Source organism: Hetaerina americana, unplaced genomic scaffold (genome assembly GCF_022747635.1).
Source record: "Hetaerina americana unplaced genomic scaffold, ioHetAmer1.1.p SCAF_65, whole genome shotgun sequence".
NCBI classification, from domain to species: Eukaryota; Metazoa; Arthropoda; class Insecta; order Odonata; family Calopterygidae; genus Hetaerina; species Hetaerina americana.
Window position 1 is genome coordinate 1,438,416 of NW_027287261.1, and position 18,148 is coordinate 1,456,563.

General features: G+C 35.0%; 3 protein-coding genes across 3 annotated transcripts in view; 2 read left to right on the forward strand and 1 right to left on the reverse strand.

Annotated features, from left to right (window-relative positions):
• The window catches only part of LOC139696025 (breast cancer anti-estrogen resistance protein 3 homolog), a 190,805-nt gene extending 183,473 nt beyond the window's left edge, over positions 1–7,332 (forward strand). Inside the window, exons 5-7 of the mRNA XM_071594639.1 lie at positions 887–1,122; positions 2,967–3,135; positions 3,607–7,332. Coding sequence (XP_071450740.1) covers positions 887–1,122; positions 2,967–3,135; positions 3,607–4,248 — 1,047 coding nt within the window. The 3' untranslated portion in view covers positions 4,249–7,332. The remainder of the gene's footprint in view (positions 1–886; positions 1,123–2,966; positions 3,136–3,606) is intronic.
• Positions 7,333–8,084: 752 nt separating this feature from the next.
• LOC139696012 (uncharacterized) overlaps positions 8,085–18,148 on the reverse strand; it is an 87,745-nt gene continuing 77,681 nt past the window's right edge. The window contains exons 6-7 of the mRNA XM_071594624.1: positions 10,474–10,689; positions 8,085–8,628 (exon numbers count right to left, since the gene is read on the reverse strand). Coding sequence (XP_071450725.1) covers positions 8,540–8,628; positions 10,474–10,689 — 305 coding nt within the window. The 3' untranslated portion in view covers positions 8,085–8,539. The remainder of the gene's footprint in view (positions 8,629–10,473; positions 10,690–18,148) is intronic.
• The window catches only part of RabGGTa (Rab geranylgeranyltransferase subunit alpha), a 105,107-nt gene continuing 100,786 nt past the window's right edge, over positions 13,828–18,148 (forward strand). Inside the window, exon 1 of the mRNA XM_071594623.1 lies at positions 13,828–13,831. The gene's annotated coding sequence lies outside the window, so the exon portion shown is untranslated. The remainder of the gene's footprint in view (positions 13,832–18,148) is intronic.

The following is an 18,148-nucleotide window of genomic DNA, read 5'->3' on the forward strand; positions in this document are numbered from 1 at the left end:
CAGTTAATAGATGGTGCTGCAATTTTGTTGTGACCTGCCAATATTTTCATATAAGAAAATGCATCTTTACTAGTTCCGATGGGCTACACCATTTTCAAGTGCACCTCTTTCAATTGAAATTAATGTAATGCATCAAAACTAGTTGGGCATAAATCATTATTAAGTGGAAAATTGTGATAGTCTTCATCTCTGTTATAATGGGACAGTTCTACTACATCACATCTGAATCTGTAATTTATAAAATGGATCTTACTTTTCAAATATATGTTGTAATACCTGTAGCATTAAATATTAAGCTAATAGCAATGACCATGAATATTTCTAATGGGATGAACAACCTAAAGCAAATGCCGCTAATAAAAAGCAGCTTTGTGTTGATAGCATACTATTTACCAGCTCGATTAAAACTCACAAAACTAAATTTTATGTCAATGATTCATAGGTACCCTTGCTGGGAAAAAGTTGGTTAATAATCCTTCAATAATGGCTTAAAATAATTTTCTAACATTGTTTGTAGGAAATTGCTAATTCCATTGCCATGTATCTATATTAAATGAGTTTGTAATATTCCACAGACTTTATTTCACAGTATAACACATTTCACCGGCTTGTGGAATCATCACCTGATAATGCCGCAAGTTGGTGAAACGCTTTGTACTGTGAAAAATTACTAACTCAGTTAAAATGGACATCAAATAATTCCACAAAGTGAAGCCTGAAAGTTTTAAGTATATCCATTGCCATTATCAACATTGATATCAATCAAAGATGTAAAAACATATCTTGTTCAGTTGTTTTATCTCAAAATAACATAAGCATGATCATCATCATGCCATTTTACGGAATGCAATGCTAATGCACTCAACATATGTCCTTCCTCCCGTAGAATGCTGAACCGAAGAGTGAAATTGGTGAAGGAAACGGGGATGAAACAAATGGGAGTGGGGAGGGAGATATTGGAGTGGAGAATGGTAATGGTAGGAATGGGGGTGAGAGCAGCGGCTGTCTTTGGGATGGGTACGAGAAGAGGCCAGGTGAAGTTGGAGGCCCTGCTGTCTGCTCAGGAATTGAACTAGTCACGCTTCCTCATGGCCACCAAATGAGAGTGGATCTTGTCGAAAGGTATGTCATATAATTTTCATTAAAAAAATTTGTTAAATTGTTGTTTTAATTCAAGGTGATGTCAAATATTTTTCATGGCAATAGCGCTATTTATTTACCTTCCTTTCAGGGTATGCAAGTCATAGTTGCTACCCACCGAAAGCTTCTGTAGGGAGCACACTCCTTTAATTTCTTTCTTCTCCCTTTCTTAATTCCCAATTATCCTTCTGCTTTTAATTCCTTCAAGCTCCTTTTTGATTTTTGTTTATTCTCTGCCCTAGTCAGCCTCCTTATTTTTTCCCATCCCAACACACACTACACAAGAGTTTGTGAACCTTTGTGTGCCAATGGTTTTTCCACAGACAAGGGTCATGTACCTTGATTTCTATTTTTATATTCCATAATTATTAGTTACTATTTTAATTTATTTCTACTACTAATGGGTAAAACATTCTTTATGAAACCATATTTTAAAAATTAAAATGAAAATGACATTATGTGGTAGACATACCTAAAATCAACTTAATTTTATTTATTCATATTTATCCTTTCTGATTAGAGGAATATCTCATTTCAACCAATCAATTAAAATGCAGGGTCATCCCCAAAAAAAATTAGAATGATTTCTTCTCGCTGACTCAGATGGTTGGAGTGAAATTTGATTTGTGGCAGAGAAGGTGATGGGAGTTGCTGGGAAAGCAATGTGACCTACATTGGATGTCTGTGTGCCATTACAATGAGTGGATTGCTGCTAATCTAGACCCTTGCTTGAGGTTCATGCTACAAATTCACAATGCCACATTCCATGGAGCAAAGATACGCGATAAAATTTTGTGTTAGCTTGAAAAACTGGGTTTGGCAGATGAAGCAATGCTCAAATAATGGTTTTCCGCTGGCTGAAGATGTTCCAAGAGGATAGAGAGGAGGTTGACATTGACAAATGCCCTGGACATTCATCAATGACATAGCACAATGAAAATGTGCAAAAAGTGAGAGAGATGTTCAATTCCAATTGATGACTGAGTGACAGAATGTTAGGGGGAGAGTACAATATTCCAAAAAGCACAGTGCATCGCACTTACAGAATATTTAGCCATGAGAATGGGCCAAGATGGCCCCCAAGGTGCTCTTGGAAGATCAGAAGGCCACTCATGTGACAATCTCACATGATCTCTTGGGTTGCTGTGTAAGTGACCTACAGCCCAGTGCAATATGGCTACATCAGAATTCTTTTTGTTCCTAGGAATAAATAGAACGTTGAAAGTCATCCATTTTGAAACTCTAAATAATGTCAAAGAGGCTGTGACAAGGTACCTATCCTGAGGTTGCAATTGATGCCTTCGAGTAAACATATTGTGACTGGCATAGGTAGTGGTGACATTGGTGTGTTGATGATGCTTAAGGGTGCTATTTTGAAGAGTTTTAGTGATTTATACTTTGATGTGTAAATATTTTTTTCCTCAGATTTACTCAGCATATTTTGGGAAAGACCCTGTATGTTTTCAGTGAGAGTCATAAAAGTTGGTGTAAAGTACCTAAATGTTGTTAAAGCTCCTTTGGTTAAGGTCGAAAATATTTCTTAGCCAAGCATTCCACAACCTCATGATCTTTGTGTATTATATGTCCACAAGTTTACTTTCTCTACTTAAAGCTGTTAAATCATATAATATTGAAGCTTAAAAAATTGGTAGATCAGATTGGTAATCAAATAACTCTTAAGGTTACCCAATCAACCCATTTGTGAAATAGGTTGCCTCCTTCTTGGGGCTATTGCTTTCCATAAACCTTCATGGATATCGTATTGCTAAGTTTTTGTGTGTGCCAAAAAGTGGATATTAAGTTTCACACTTTTTATTTCTATACAGGACAGAGTGTTTGAAGCTCATGGTCGCTGTGACCATCCTCACATGTCCAACTCAAGAGGAACGAGCTGAAGCCTTACATAAATGGATTCAAGTTGCTGTAGAAACTAAGACTGCTTTGGGAAATCTCTTTGGATTTTGTGCTGTCATGATGGGCCTGTGCATGCCTCAGGTAAAAATATCTAAAGTTACCATTGCATTTTTTATAACAATTTAAAAACTATTTTTTGGGAGATTTTATGAAGTACCAGTTCATCTATGTGGACAATACACGAGTTTCATAAAATGGATCCATCCATGTGTGATGTCGGCAGCTAGTAATTTTTTGATTTGAATATGAAGCATGTCTACTACCTACTTTTGAAAAAATATTTTTCTCCATTCATTATTTTCAAATTTAAGGTAATACAATGATAAATGCATTTACTGGAGTAATACAATGCCATTTTACCTTTTTTTAAACTTGGGGAACATTAAAAAAGAAAAAAAAATTAAATTGTCAGGCATGACACAAACACTTCTCTCCAATGCTCAATACTTTCATTGCAAGCAATAAGTAAATAAAAATTGGTAAGGAGGGTTTTGTCCATATTGCAGAATTGAAACAAGAGACCGCTAACTATCTTTTTCATTGGAATAATAGGTGGAGAGGTTGACTGCAACGTGGCATGTACTCCGTCAGCGCCATACAGATAGTGCCTTCAATTTTGAGGCTAAGCTACGACCTACGCTCAAGAGTATGAATGAATGCACCAACCCCCAAGCACCAAACACCACCATTCCCCATCTCCTCCCCATTGCCCTCCTGCATGAGAGAGCCCTCGATGATCTCAATGGCATTGCCCCTGAAGGCCTAGGACCGAACGAAACACCCGAAAGCAAGGGCCCCAGGTCTCACCTCTACCGTCACTCCTGTCTTCAGCCATGGGAATCATCCTCCGCTGATTTTGGTCTCAGCACCCTGCATTCGCACCTTGAGGCATCAAGAAAATTTGGAGCACCTGGGGCGGCCGCTGCCTTCCGTCGAAATGCAGAGATTGTGTTGGGCAGTGGAGGCGGTTGTGGTGATGGGGTCGTGACCCCAAAAGTCGATCAGCTCCTAATGGATGCCTTCAGGACAGAGTTTCATCTCAAGTTCCTATGGGGCTCTAGGGGTGCCACCGTGGAGTCCTCGGAGAGGCACGCCAAGTTTGAAAGGGTTCTTAATCTCATGTCAGAGAAGTGTGAGCCACCACCCCTTCCACCTAGTCCCAGTAGTACCCCTGTCATGAGTGCCTGCCCCTGAGCAAGTGCAAATAACCCTGTGCTTATTTATCATTCCAGTGTGACATATTAAAATAGTAGGTATCTAAAGAAAAAAGTCTGCTGTAGTTGTTTGTTAATGACTGATAACTGGAATAGAGTGTATATATGGATGGAACAAGTAAACAGTTCCTTTAGCACTGCCAGGACGTACTACTGTGCATTTTTAATTGGTCATACATGTGATATAATGAGCATTATGAGTAAAATTTTAATAACTGCTTCACCTACCTATACATCATTTGGTGTTTTAATGATCAAATGGATTTATAAATCTAGCAGAAGCTTCTCATGGCATGAAATATTGTCTTGAATCTTTGTATCCACAGCTCATTTCTTTGAAAGTTAGGTGTTCCAAAGACAATAGAAAAGACCAATTGTTCTACTGGAGTGTTAATGAGGGACGTGAAATGGGGAAAAATCAGTGGTTGTTGTGGAGGATTTTTCCGGTCAAAATAAATGCTATATTGGAGAAAACATTTCTAACACTCGCAGCTAATATAAATTGCCTACTACTGCCAATGAATGTTGAAATTTGTCAATACGAGATGGTTACTAGAGTTTTGAGGATTTCACTCAAATATGCCTGCGGAAAAAAGTCATGTGTATGGTTTGTAGGATGAGCTCTGTATATACTGGAAACAATGATGGCAGCTAAAAAGTGCAATGATCATCTATTGTCTTTCAGTTAGCTCTGAACAATCTCAGGTAACAGTCAGTGGACCATGGACTAATTTAAAGTGTACTCCGAAATAATATTTTTTCCATCAGTATTCTTCCAGTCAGCATTTTCAAAACAGTATAGGAACTCTTTTTTTATGATTTCAATAGCGCTGAATTGTCATTAGATTGAATATAACCTAATTATTTTGCTGAAGATTTTTGAGGAAATCAAATTCATGTCTACAGTTAAATTTCTGCTGGCATAAAATAACATTGTAAACATATACAATGGGAAGGAACTCAAACTTCAACATGTGTAATAAGATAATGATGTGCTGATATTTAAAAACAAGAATTTTTCACTAACACAGGAATGAAAAGGAGCTAACATATAAGGCTAGTGAATATGGTGTGAGGGGACAAATGGTAGAAAATTGCCATGAAATTTGCCATTGCTTAGGATAATAGGATCAACATCTCATATTGTTTTAAGTTGAGTTAACAGATTTTATAGTGACATGCCTAAATTTAAAAAAAAAGAAATTAAATTTAATCGATAATGCGGTATTTGTATATAGAATGAACATTATTTTATAGTGTTACAACTTGTTTTACCATCAAATTAAATGAAGGGATTTTAATTTTCATTGATTTATTTAAAAAAATGGACTAAAAGTATTTCTTTATTGGCAAAATTCAGCAACCAAAAGGTACTATATATATGGCTCTAATTTGTACTGACTATTGCATTTTTTTTAATGATAGGAACACCATGTAGCACGTGACAACCTGCTAGTTTGTATTCCAAGCATAATGTTGTTTGTATGAAATGGTGTTGTGACATTGATAGATTTGTTGAAGTAGCTGGGTATGACATTGTTACCAAAATTTACATGTGAGGGAAGAAATACTTTAGGGGGAATTTTCAAATCAAGTAAGCCATTTTAGGACACTCTTTCCAATACTCTTTTTCCATCAAAACACTGCCATTATGTTTCAAATCACTCTTCCTCAATCTCAAAAGACTTTTAGTATGATTCTATTTACATTTCTTGAGAATATGTTGCAGTTATACTTTGAAATTTGTGTACCTAGGACTATGTGAAAATTAGTGTATCAGAAGTATCCAGAGAAATGGATGATGAAGGAATAAGATTCAAAATAGCCATACCCCCAGTGGTACATGAAGCACTAGTCTCTGTTGAGCATTTTTGCAAGATATTGCACACCAGCATTTTCAAAAATTTCAATTAGGGAGTTCTTTGCGATTAGATTATGTAAACTCTGCAAAATCATGGTATTGAATAAATCTTGTCCATTTTCTGAAAGTTCTAAAACTTTTTCTTGATTTTTCCATTTGAAAAATTTTTAATTTTCATTCTTTACCAGCCAATAATCAAACCTAATTATTATAAATGCTTGTTATAACAATCAATGGTTTGGCCCCTTTTCCTACAATGTCTGCTTACTTAATTTATGAATGATCCCTAATGTTATTTGTGTGTGTGAACTTTTTAGTGTTTTGGTTCCTGATAGTTGTGATGGTGAAATATATTGCTCCATTCAGATAATTGAGTCTTGAGAATCAACTCACAAGTAGTAAAGCAAGTATGAAAATATAATTCATACGGTAATAATGAATATGAAAAATCCAATATTTCAAGAATATAACTTCAACAAATCAATTATAAATTGAAAAATCTATCTCCTGATGCCAATGAAAATTTGGTGAATGGTACCTATTAAACTGATGTCAACATGAGCTAAAAGACTTAGCTGGGCATTATGATTTCCTAAGAGATGTATACAAGATCAAAATTAAGTGATAATAATTGAATGCTATGTATGTTTAATAACTTAAGTCATCAAACAATGGATGAGCAGTATACCCTCAATAATGTTGGGTTTTAATGCCTTGCAAAATTCTCAAAATTTCACCAAATACAAGTACCTACACACCAATAATGCCAAGACTTATTTAAAAGAGTAAATATCAATGATGAGCATTTTTGATGATTGTACATTGAGCCGATAAATATTCCATTGTGCTACCAAAAAAAATGAATTATAAAGCACTCTGCCAACTAGGTACATAAATTATACAAATTAAATAGGCTCCTACATGTATAAAATAATAAAAGTAAAAGATATATAAATATATAATATATATATGAGCATTAAAATCATGAGTTTTGAGGGTTTACTAATTATTGTGAACATAACTACTTTAAATCATATCTATCTCCCTAACATTTATTATGTCTGTGATTAAATTCATGAAACTGGACAGTTAGGTTCATGAGGCTTGTTCTCATGAAAGCAAACATACAAATCATTCCATGGTGGATCTGACATTTGTTGTAATTCTTAAGTTTTGATTTTTGAAATGTGGTATTTGATTCCATATGAGAGTATTACTAATGTTTCAAGTTTATAAAAAAATATTAAAGCTTTTTATAAATTCAAGAAAGTGTTAATTTAATGAATTGAATATAGCAGTTATTAAATGTGCATAGTTAGGTAAAATCATATACCTACTTATTTATGAGATTTAAGTAGGAAACCACACACTCACAGGTTAAACAAGTCTTATTGGAGATTATAATTAATTTTCTTGATATGCCTAAGCTGATGCCATTAACTTAGCAATTGTAGGCATAGAAGGTATCCAAGGAGTCGGAACTATCTGTCATATCAAAGTGTATAGAATGCATTTTAGTGATCTAGAAAATTTTACTAGGCTGACATTCCAGCTTTAATTAAATGTAACACTGGCTATATTATAGATGGATATTCATAAATGAATTTATAATGAACCTTGATAAAAGGACGTTGTGTTATATAGAAGTAGAAGTTGTTCTGGCAATATTTACTTAATTATTACTATATGTAACTACTTGTTGTAAGCCTCTGTTACTTCATTGTGCTCGATGTGCTCAAATACGATAGAATGCATGTGCCAGAGATTATGGACTTCTGAAAAAAACTTAAAAATGTATTTTGTCTAATTTTCATACATAAAGGATTAATGAAACTGCAACTGTGAAACATTAAAATGGCAGCATTTTTTGACAATGTTATTTTAATGAACACTTTCACTTTTACTAAAATTTCATAGAATTGTTTTAATATTTATTTATTTACATAGGAATTGATGATACATATTATAACAATTATTCACTCAGAACTTTCATACATAAATGCCGTTTTCCATAAGATCTCTTATGTTTAACTTTGGTTGAATGGAATGGAGTAGATAATTATTTCTCTTTTGACAGATGCATGGTGTTGCATGACCAAATAAGCAAACATTGAATGCATGCAGGCCAAGACTCACCATGCAAATTTTATGTATGCCCCACCAAACTTTGTTAAGTTCATAGCAAATGAGACAATAACTATTGATGACTTCCATGAAAAGTTCACACAAATGTGAATTTGTTGTAGGATGAAACAGACATTCGTTCATAATATACAAGTTTGTTTTTTTCAAATTCTTTGAACACAACATCAGTACCTAATTATCTGATTACCTACATGAAGTTACATGTTGATTGCTGAAGTTATGCCTTCGAATTTTATATCACATTCATGCATTCAAAGAAAATATGCTAAATGAGAGTATCAACGGCATGTACCACTCCATTTGTAGCAGGAATGTTTTGAGCAATGACATGGGATGAATTAATTTTCAATTGGCCTAGATGGATAAAAGAGAAACACAACAAATATGAATAGTGAAAATAGATTGTGAACATAAATATTGAATAGTTAACATTCACTTAAAATATTCAAAGTAAAAGTTCTTTCCAAATGCAAGAAAAATAAAAGTAAATTAGAATAATTGAAAAAATTAATATTTTGCACTGGAATGACTGAGCAGAGTTACAGATGAAAGGCAAGAGGTAGTGCCTCCTTGGTAGTGCATTTTAGTTACAGATTTTGACTTGAAGATACATACGTATATTTAAGGATAAACATAAATTTATTTTTTTAAATTTAAAGAAAATAAAATTCCACCAAATAATGACAATTCTATTTATACTGGAAGCAAACAATTACATTTCTAACTGAAGGATATTTACATATGTCAGGCCAAAAACTAAAACTACTATAAATAACCTTGCCAAGAATTACTTGTACAGAAGTTTAGATATCTAATTAAAAGTATTATAAACTCTGCCAATGTCCTAAAACATCCAATATTTTTGTCACAGATCTCAAGAAGCAATGTGGATGTACTGAGCAAAGTGATAATTCAAGTGGTTGGTTTATAGCATGGAAGTTCATTATAATATAGGTGTGGAGTGGTTTGCTGTAGCTTTTGGTACCCAGGAATGGAATTTTAAAACCCTTTACCATTCCTCACCAATTAATTTAGGTGTTTTTTCCGACTCATATGAATGGGGTATAGGACTTCAAAGAAAATAAACAACATAAAACAATATATCAAAATGGTATTTATCTATGGAAGAGACAATCTAGAATGATTAACTGACTCGAAAACTCTGATAAAAATGAGAAGATAGAGTTGATAATTATGTTAGAGGTCTTGAGTATGGTCATCACCGTGAATTACATTTGTGAGGTAAGTATCTCTTATGGCACTTGCAGTACTGTACTAGTAGGGAATCATTTACTAAGAATATGAGGGAGGTGTGCTACCATTAACTATTCTCTGAAATGTTCATTGTTCTAGAGTCCTGAAAGAATGAGATTCATTCCAGTAGGCCAAAAGGCCAACAGAAATGTTCATTATTAAGCTATGGCCTATCCTGCCAATATGTCAAGCATATAAGCCAGTTGGTTCACAAGAAGCTTCTTATTGTAGGTCCAATTTTCCTGTTTATGAAAAATATCAGACCTAATTCCTCAGCCAGCTAGCATTTTCAACCAATGTGTAATGAGTTTTTTTGAATGTTATTATTTTGCACTTGAACTTATATGCCATTGATTCAAAATAGCCTTAATTCTTTTAAAGATGGGAAATAGTTCAAACATACAAATGTATTAGAACAAAATTGGTTATTTAGGTACATATGATTAACTCACTTTTGAGCCAAATGGATCTTATATTAAATTCCACCTATGTTATGATAAATAACTGGTGGCAAGTGTACCAATTTATTTTATCCAATCAGTACTGGTAGACCCACCTTAATGGTAATTACGCTGTGTATTGATATCATTGGAAACCATTTCATGATCTTTCCTCAGATTTTTTTTGTTCTCTTTCACCGTATGATTATGGATTTTCATATTTGATCTTTGATTAGGTTCATTAATCTTGGAGAATTTTAAGCATAAACTTAACCATTTCTAAGGAAAACCAGAGGATGAACAAAAGTAATTAAATATTGATTACTTATGAATATTATACATTTGATAGATATGCATTTGGCCTAGTCCTCTGCCTAAAAATATCATTTAATAAGATAATAGAATGAATAATCAATGTGATAATATTATGATTAATACAATTATAATATGGATATACACCAATGACTGATTCTGTTTTTGGCAAAATACAATGATGAGAACTAACCTGCTTCACTATGCAACTTTATAGTCACTCCTTGCTGCATGGTATACTTCACTTGGTAATCACGGATTCCAGATGTATATAGTGCACCAGGTACCAGGTGTCTTGCTACAATCCCCCTTGCCTTGGCCCTGTCTTTTAGCAATTTGTTCATTTCTCCGACACTAAAAGATTCAAAGGCCTTGTCCGTGGGTGCAAATAATGTGTATGTCCTTTTTCCTGTGGACAGATTCAATGCATTCAAAAAGATTATTTTAATCAGACCTTTTTAATACCAGATTTTTGTTAATTGAGTGATTCAGGAAGGAAAAAAATGGTTATTGCCCACAAATCAAAACAGTTATATTCCAAAAAAATCAGAGGGAAGAATTATTTCATTATTCAGGAATGAATGCAATTTTTCTTAGCTCTTTATCATGGAAAAGTAAGTAATTATCTTCAATTATTTATTCATTACTCCCAGAACTATCCTGCTAGAACACTGATTCAAACAATTTTAACAAAAAGGTTTGCAACTAGATGCTTGATAGAATTTCTCCTATATGGTGTACCGCTAAGCTTACTTAAAGCTATTCTTTACCACATTGGTGGATAGATAGTCGCATATATTTAGCCTGAGCTTCCAATAGTCTGATTGCTTCTAATTTTGTGTAGTGGATTTGCAAATAAATTATTCCATAGATAAATTATACTAAAATAATTCGCTAATATTTCCCAAAAATAAGTTGAAACATTAGGACGAAGTTCTTTTTTATCAATCCATTGCATCTTTTCAAATGAAGTTTGCAAACACTTCATCTATAATAATGTTTGGAAATGACTAAATGAATTTTGTTAAAATGAATCGCAACATATCAACAGGATAATACAGTTTTGTATACAATGTTATCACGCCTAAATTCGGAATCTATTTCTCTCGAAAAAAGCGTTATTTTTCAAAACATTACCACAGCAGTTGAACAGGAAATTCATTTACCTTCTATCCACGTCGTTGCTGCAGTTTGAACTTACGCTCACTGATCTTATAATTGTGCTCGCCTCTAGTAGTCATTTTTTTGGGTGGTCCATGAAGAGTATTTTAACATCGACTGTGCAGTCGTTTTCAGAGTTTAAGACTGTTTCACTCGGCTACCATGGAAACTATATCCTAATCTACTGATTGCTATTAACCTTGGTTACAGAGACTTTCTAACTTTTCTTGACCAATTAGTGCCATCTTCTCAAGACAGTGGACAAAAGATCTTTTCTTTGGTCCCTACAATCAGTGAATACCAGGGTCTCATTGAAGTTTCTTCGCGTAGCTACTCGTATTTTGTTTATTTCTGATTCTTTTTGGATCAAAGAATAATATTTAGAAAAAGGTGAGACTTCATGGCTTCTCAATCAACTTCCTTCATTCTTCTTCGATAAATGACAGTGCAAAATTAAAAAGTCTTTTCATGCGAAAGTTAATCCATTTAGTTTTCTTTCAGATAACCAGGAATGGCAGTCTGGGCATAAAAGAATTCCCACCTGAATCGAGGACATTTCAAAGGATTTACTATGAACCAGAGATGTTAATGTAAGTTTTTAAAAGTTCGTAAATTCATTTTTGGCGAGTTGGTATGTGCCTCCGCACTGTTTTTCCTTGCTATCAGTTTTTGATAAATATTGAATCAATTCGCCGATAGCAATACTAAGTTGACGACTTTATGAAAACTCAATACACCTCTATTGAGATTGAGCAGGGTAAAATATCATCAAAATTCAAATTCATTTAAATATATTTTGCCTTTCAACGGAGATTGTATGAAGTACGAAACGAAATATTTATGCAAAATGCGAATATAAATGCTACCAATTTTTATCTCGGAGTGTATGAATGATAAATGTAAATGTTTAATTGCGGCTTTTGGGTGTGGAAAATGAAGCCCATTATTCGAAAAGACGAACTAGCACATTAGCTATTCCATTTATATTTTAGAAAAATCATAAGATATACGGAAACGGAAATTCGTTTTTAAATTATTGGGCGCTTTGAGTGTTGCTGGGAAACTGTCAAAAAATCAACAAAATGAGTTTTTGGTGCGATTGGTGATACATATGTTTACTATATATATATATATATATATATATATATATATATATATATATATATATATATATATATATATATATATATATATATATATATATATATATATATTTTTTTTTTTTTTTTTACGCGGGCATCCTTTTGCTTACGCAACCGTAACTCTCTCGTTGGTAATATTGTTACATTTCCTTATGTTGAGTGGTAATTATATACCTTATCTTGTTAAAATCCCGGAAGAATCACGATTATACCTAAACTCTCTTACTACTATTACTCTCTAACACCACTATCAAAATTTATCTGATAATAGGAATGGATTTTTGACTTGTGATCATTCCTGGAGTTGGATCCCATAGATACTGTTATTGGTCATATTACACTCAGGCATTATCTCTGGGTAACGTGTTCCCTATAAGGATATAATATAGGTTCGGTGATGATGGCTAAGAAAAATAATGTTACTGAAACTGTGCCATTCGTTTTCGTTTTTCATCCGAAATGAGAGTTCACCATAACTGCCCTGTGAAAATTATGTTTTTTTTGAGTGCTTATTTGCACACCTTTCACTGTCGAAAAACGGAAATGCTGTTTGGGAGAAAGATCGAAGAAATGTGACTAACTGCGCGCTCATCCGCTAAACACAGGAGATGATAATTTCTCTCTCGGCCACCAAACTTTCACCATTTACCACGCGAACGAAGAGATGCACATAGAAAAAGTAAAATTGACAGTTCTCATTAACAGGCCTCAAGAGACCTAAATATCTCCGACAGTGCAATGTAGGACAATAAGTGAAATTTTCGACGATTCCAATTATCTTCCATGTATTCCAAGTGACACTTGGGTTGTCACCAATCATTGACGACATCCCTCTCGATTCTTTTATGCTGAAGTGCCGAACGCGTCTGGTAAAAGTGCAGCTCGAAATCTGTCAAAACGTGAATGGGTTTAGGGTGAATTTATGCCAATGAATCGATGATTGACAGGAGTTTAATCACATTTTTATGTTCCATTTGAGTTTTTTTCGTCAAAACTTGTAATTTATTTCCTGGCAATTTTTTCGTGTCAATCCCTCGAACGTGCGTTCGTATTTCGTGCGTGGGATCTGGTTCAGCAACGAACCCGCGTGCATTACAACGTGGAATGAATTCTAAGAAAATAGACAATTAATGAAGTTACATTCTTAATTTTTGAAGTCGTTGCTCTCTGATCATACTATATACCTTGATTGTGTCCGCCCCGTTTTCCTTGACCTCCTCCACTTCCCTCTCCATTTCGTGAAACCGAGCTTTTCCCCCGTGTTCAAACGAAGTCAATGCCTGCACATTTTTTGCTGAAGTTTTTTGAATTAAGGCGACCATGAGATACTAATTTATTCAAATTTTTTAAAGATTTAGAGCAAAAAACCACCACTCCTTTATTGAAATGATCAGTTAATCGGAAAATAGCCCATTGACTTCTGTGGTATGTGTATTTATATTTTATCTATGGTATATAATAAGAGTGGCCAGCGAAAGCAAAACATTCCACAGAATACCATAGATAACATATAATAATGAAAACCCGAAGGGTGGCTTTATAGGTGAGGGCAGAGGTCACCTAGTATTAAGTTCGACGGATTGGGAATCGGTATAGGGAAGTGGCTAATGTACTGGCTTCCCACCCAGAGGGCGTGGGTTCAATCCCAGTTTTTTCAGTGGTATCCCGAACCCTACTCGGGGTGCTATGTGAAGATACTTGTAGTGAGTTCACCGTCCGTCGGATGGGACGTTAAATTCTGGGCACCTTAGCGCTTATCGTTAAGAGCAGGCTAATGCCGACGCCGGGTTTCTCTCCACCATTCATCCATGCCCTAAAACATCCCACTACTTCCAGATTACTCTCCTATTCCTTCTGACACAAATGACCTCTGCTGTCAGTCGCCTGGCCTAATAACAACTACCACCAAACAGATTGTGAAATTCAAAAATCAGGGTGATAATGGGGGCCAATACCTTTCCCTGCATCGCGTATGGTTTCTCAGGAATATCCAGTACCCTAAAAATTACACAGCTTGGGTGAAGTTGACCGTGCGAAGAGGTGTCCCATTGGATCGAACTCGGGCCCTCCGGTCAGTAGTCTAGTGCTCTATCCTCTGGACTAGCACATTCCACTGTAATGATGATGCTAATATATATATATATATATATATATATATATATATATATATATATATATATATATATATATGTATATATCTATATATATAAAGGAGAGTGTTTGTTTGTATGTATGTAATTTGTTTACTTTTTGCTGTCATAGAAACAGCATTTTTCCAACTATGCCAGCAGGATACTTTTGCAAGAAAACTATTGTATTCAGAATTGCCGAGATATTATACGTGGAATACATCAAGGAAAGTCTTTTGTAGAAGAAAAATGGGCAACTTTGATCCTGAGAATAATATTTATTCATGTGACGCATTGGGCCGAGTCTACACAGTCCATCCTAACAACGCCGAATGTTATTTTTTAAGAATGCTTCTACATACCATTAGAGGACCTCGCTCATTTGCAGAATTAAGAACGGTAAACGGAGAAATATGTGAGACATTCAGAGAAGCTTGCCAGAATTTAGGGTTGCTAGAAGGAGATCAACACTGGGATGACTCACTGCGAGAGGCCAGTTTGATTTCTCTTCCAGGACAAATCCGAATTTTATTTGCCATCATAATAACCTCCTGTAATCCATCTAACCCAAAAACAATACGGGAAAAATATAAAGAATCAATGAGTGAGGATATACTGGCTAAAGTTCGAAGTGAAAATCCTACATTGGATATTACGTTTAACTCCGACATTTTTAATAAAACTGATTATTTTGGAGGAAAAGTGTATCACCATGGTTAACAAGACTTTAGTGGAACTCGATCTTTTTGCACCTGTACAAGATCAACAGGGTGTATTTTATCCAGATTATATACGTGAAACTAGCTACAATGTCTTAGACTTAGAAGCATACATCGCGGATAAAAAGCCACTTCTTAATGAAGATCAGAAATTCGCGTACGAAACAATAATGGATCAAGTAGATAAACAAGAAGGAGGTATCATTTTTCTTGATGCTGCTGGTGGCACGGGAAAAACATTTTTAATTAATTTAGTTCTCGCTGAAATCAGGGTTCATGGAGAAATTGCTCTAGCCGTTGCATCTTCAGGTATTGCAGCGACATTAATGGAAGGAGGAAGAACAGCCCACTCTGCCCTTAAGTTGCCACTTAATATTTCCCGACAAGAAAATCCCACATGTCATATAAATAAAACAAGCGGCCAGGCACAAGTTCTTATAGAATGTAAATTGATAGTATGGGATGAGTGTACGATGGCTCATAAAAAATCTCTTGAGGCCCTCAACGCAACACTTCAAGATCTTAGAGGAAACTGCAGTTTAATGGGAGGAGCTCTGGTACTCCTGTGTGGAGACTTCCGTCAAACTCTGCCTGTCATTCCAAAATCGACTCCAGCCGATGAAATTTATGCCTGTTTAAAACATTCTGTTCTATGGAATCATGTCCAAGAAATTAGCCTTAAACAAAACATGCAGATCCTCTTAAGAGATGGGAATGCTCAAAATTTTGCAAATAAACTTTTGGAGATTGGAGAAGATAGATTAGTTATTGAAGCATCTGGTATGATAAAATTGTCATCAGATTTATGAGTATCGGTGAAAACTGTCCGGGATATGATACAAGCAGTCTATCCTAACGTTAATCAAAATTATAAAAATTTAGAATGGTTGCGAGAAAGAGCCATTCTTGCTCCTAAGAACGATGATGTTAATGTAATTAACAAGGAGATACTAGCCATGCTGCCAGGAGACGTGATTGAATATAAATCGGTTGATACCGTAGTGGATGCTGACGAAGCCGTCAATTATCCAACGGAATTCCTAAATTCACTTGATCCAGCTGGATTGCCACAACATCGCCTTATACTTAAAGTAGGATCTCCAATCATTTTATTGCGAAATTTAGATCCACCAAAACTCTGCAATGGGACACGATTGTGTGCGACAAAATTAATGAAAAATATAATCCAGGCAGTCATTTTAACTGGAAAAGGAAAAGGTGAAATAATTTTTATTCCACGGATACCTCTAATCCCAACTGATCTTCCCTTCAACTTTAAAAGATTACAGTTTCCAGTCCGGCTAGCTTTTTCCATTACCATTAATAAATCACAGGGACAGTCTTTAAAGTTTTGTGGTGTTGATCTAAGATCGCCATGTTTTAGCCACGGGCAACTTTATGTTGCTTGCTCCAGAGTAGGTTCGCCTAAAAATTTATATATTCTTTCTCCTGGATATGAAACAAAAAATGTAGTTTATAAACAGGTGTTAAATAAAAAAGATTCTTAAATTTGTATAAAGTAGTGTATTATTGTACTTTATAATTTGTTGTTTTTATTTATGTAGTATATTTATATTATTGTTTCTCCCTAACCCGTGCAAAGCCGGGTATTCAGCTAGTATATATATATATGTATATATATATATATATATATATATATATATATATATATATATATATATATATATATATCTTAATGATCTTGGGTGAAGTTCGTGAGGGTTGTCAGTCGCCCAGTAACAAATATTTGGCTTATTTACTGAGCCGGAGAGATAAAAATTCGCTTCATCGCTAGAGCACAGCACCTTTTGCGTCACCATCACACTATCATTGTTCTTAAAGAACGATTCTACGACAAAGCCTCGATGATTATCTGACCATTGCATGGTAACTACTATATACTATGGCGTTGTTTCCCCCAGCTAACGCCGCCACTCCCACTCCGCTAATTTATCTACGCGCTATTCAGTGATTGTTTAAAACTAGGGAGTTTATTCTGCTTCACCCTGGATTACCAAAAGGAAATCTTTAACCCGAGATTCGGTTTGATGGGTAAACTCATTGAGCCATTTGGCTTTTGAAGTTTACGTATTGAGGGCATGGGAGGCAGCATCTTTTGTTATGTCAGCTGTGGTTTCCCAGGGAATAGCGGTACCCACGGATGTTTGGTTTACATGCAGGGGTCCCTCTGAATCTCCCAGATTATAAAACTTGATCCTCCGGTTGGTAGCCGAAAGTCCTGCTCGTTTGACTGCCGCTATTGGTTTGGATCACAATCTAATTTTTTTACATCAAAGGAATATAAAAGCAGATGTTTTTATTTCAGTCGCGTGGCCAGCAACTCAGGGGGAAGCAAGGACATAAACAAGACGCAATACAATTTATCGGTCGGGAAAATTATAGATCGCAATGTAAGATCTCCCTTTCGATAGAATGAGCTTGGGAGGAGCAAGCGACCACTTTCTCCTGGATCCGTTGTCGTGCATTCATAAATAAAGGTCTCTAGAAAGACTTTTACTCTGCAGAGAAAATCAAGGTTTAACTTTGGTCAGTATGCTCTCGATCCTGGGGCATAGCCTCGATTCCTGGTACTCTAGCATAGGAATAGAATAATAGGCTAAATTTACACCTAGGGTAGGTGAATGTTATTAAGGGCTCTATATTTGTGACCGTGGGAATATAATTTACTCTTATTGGAAAATATGCTCTTCGTATTA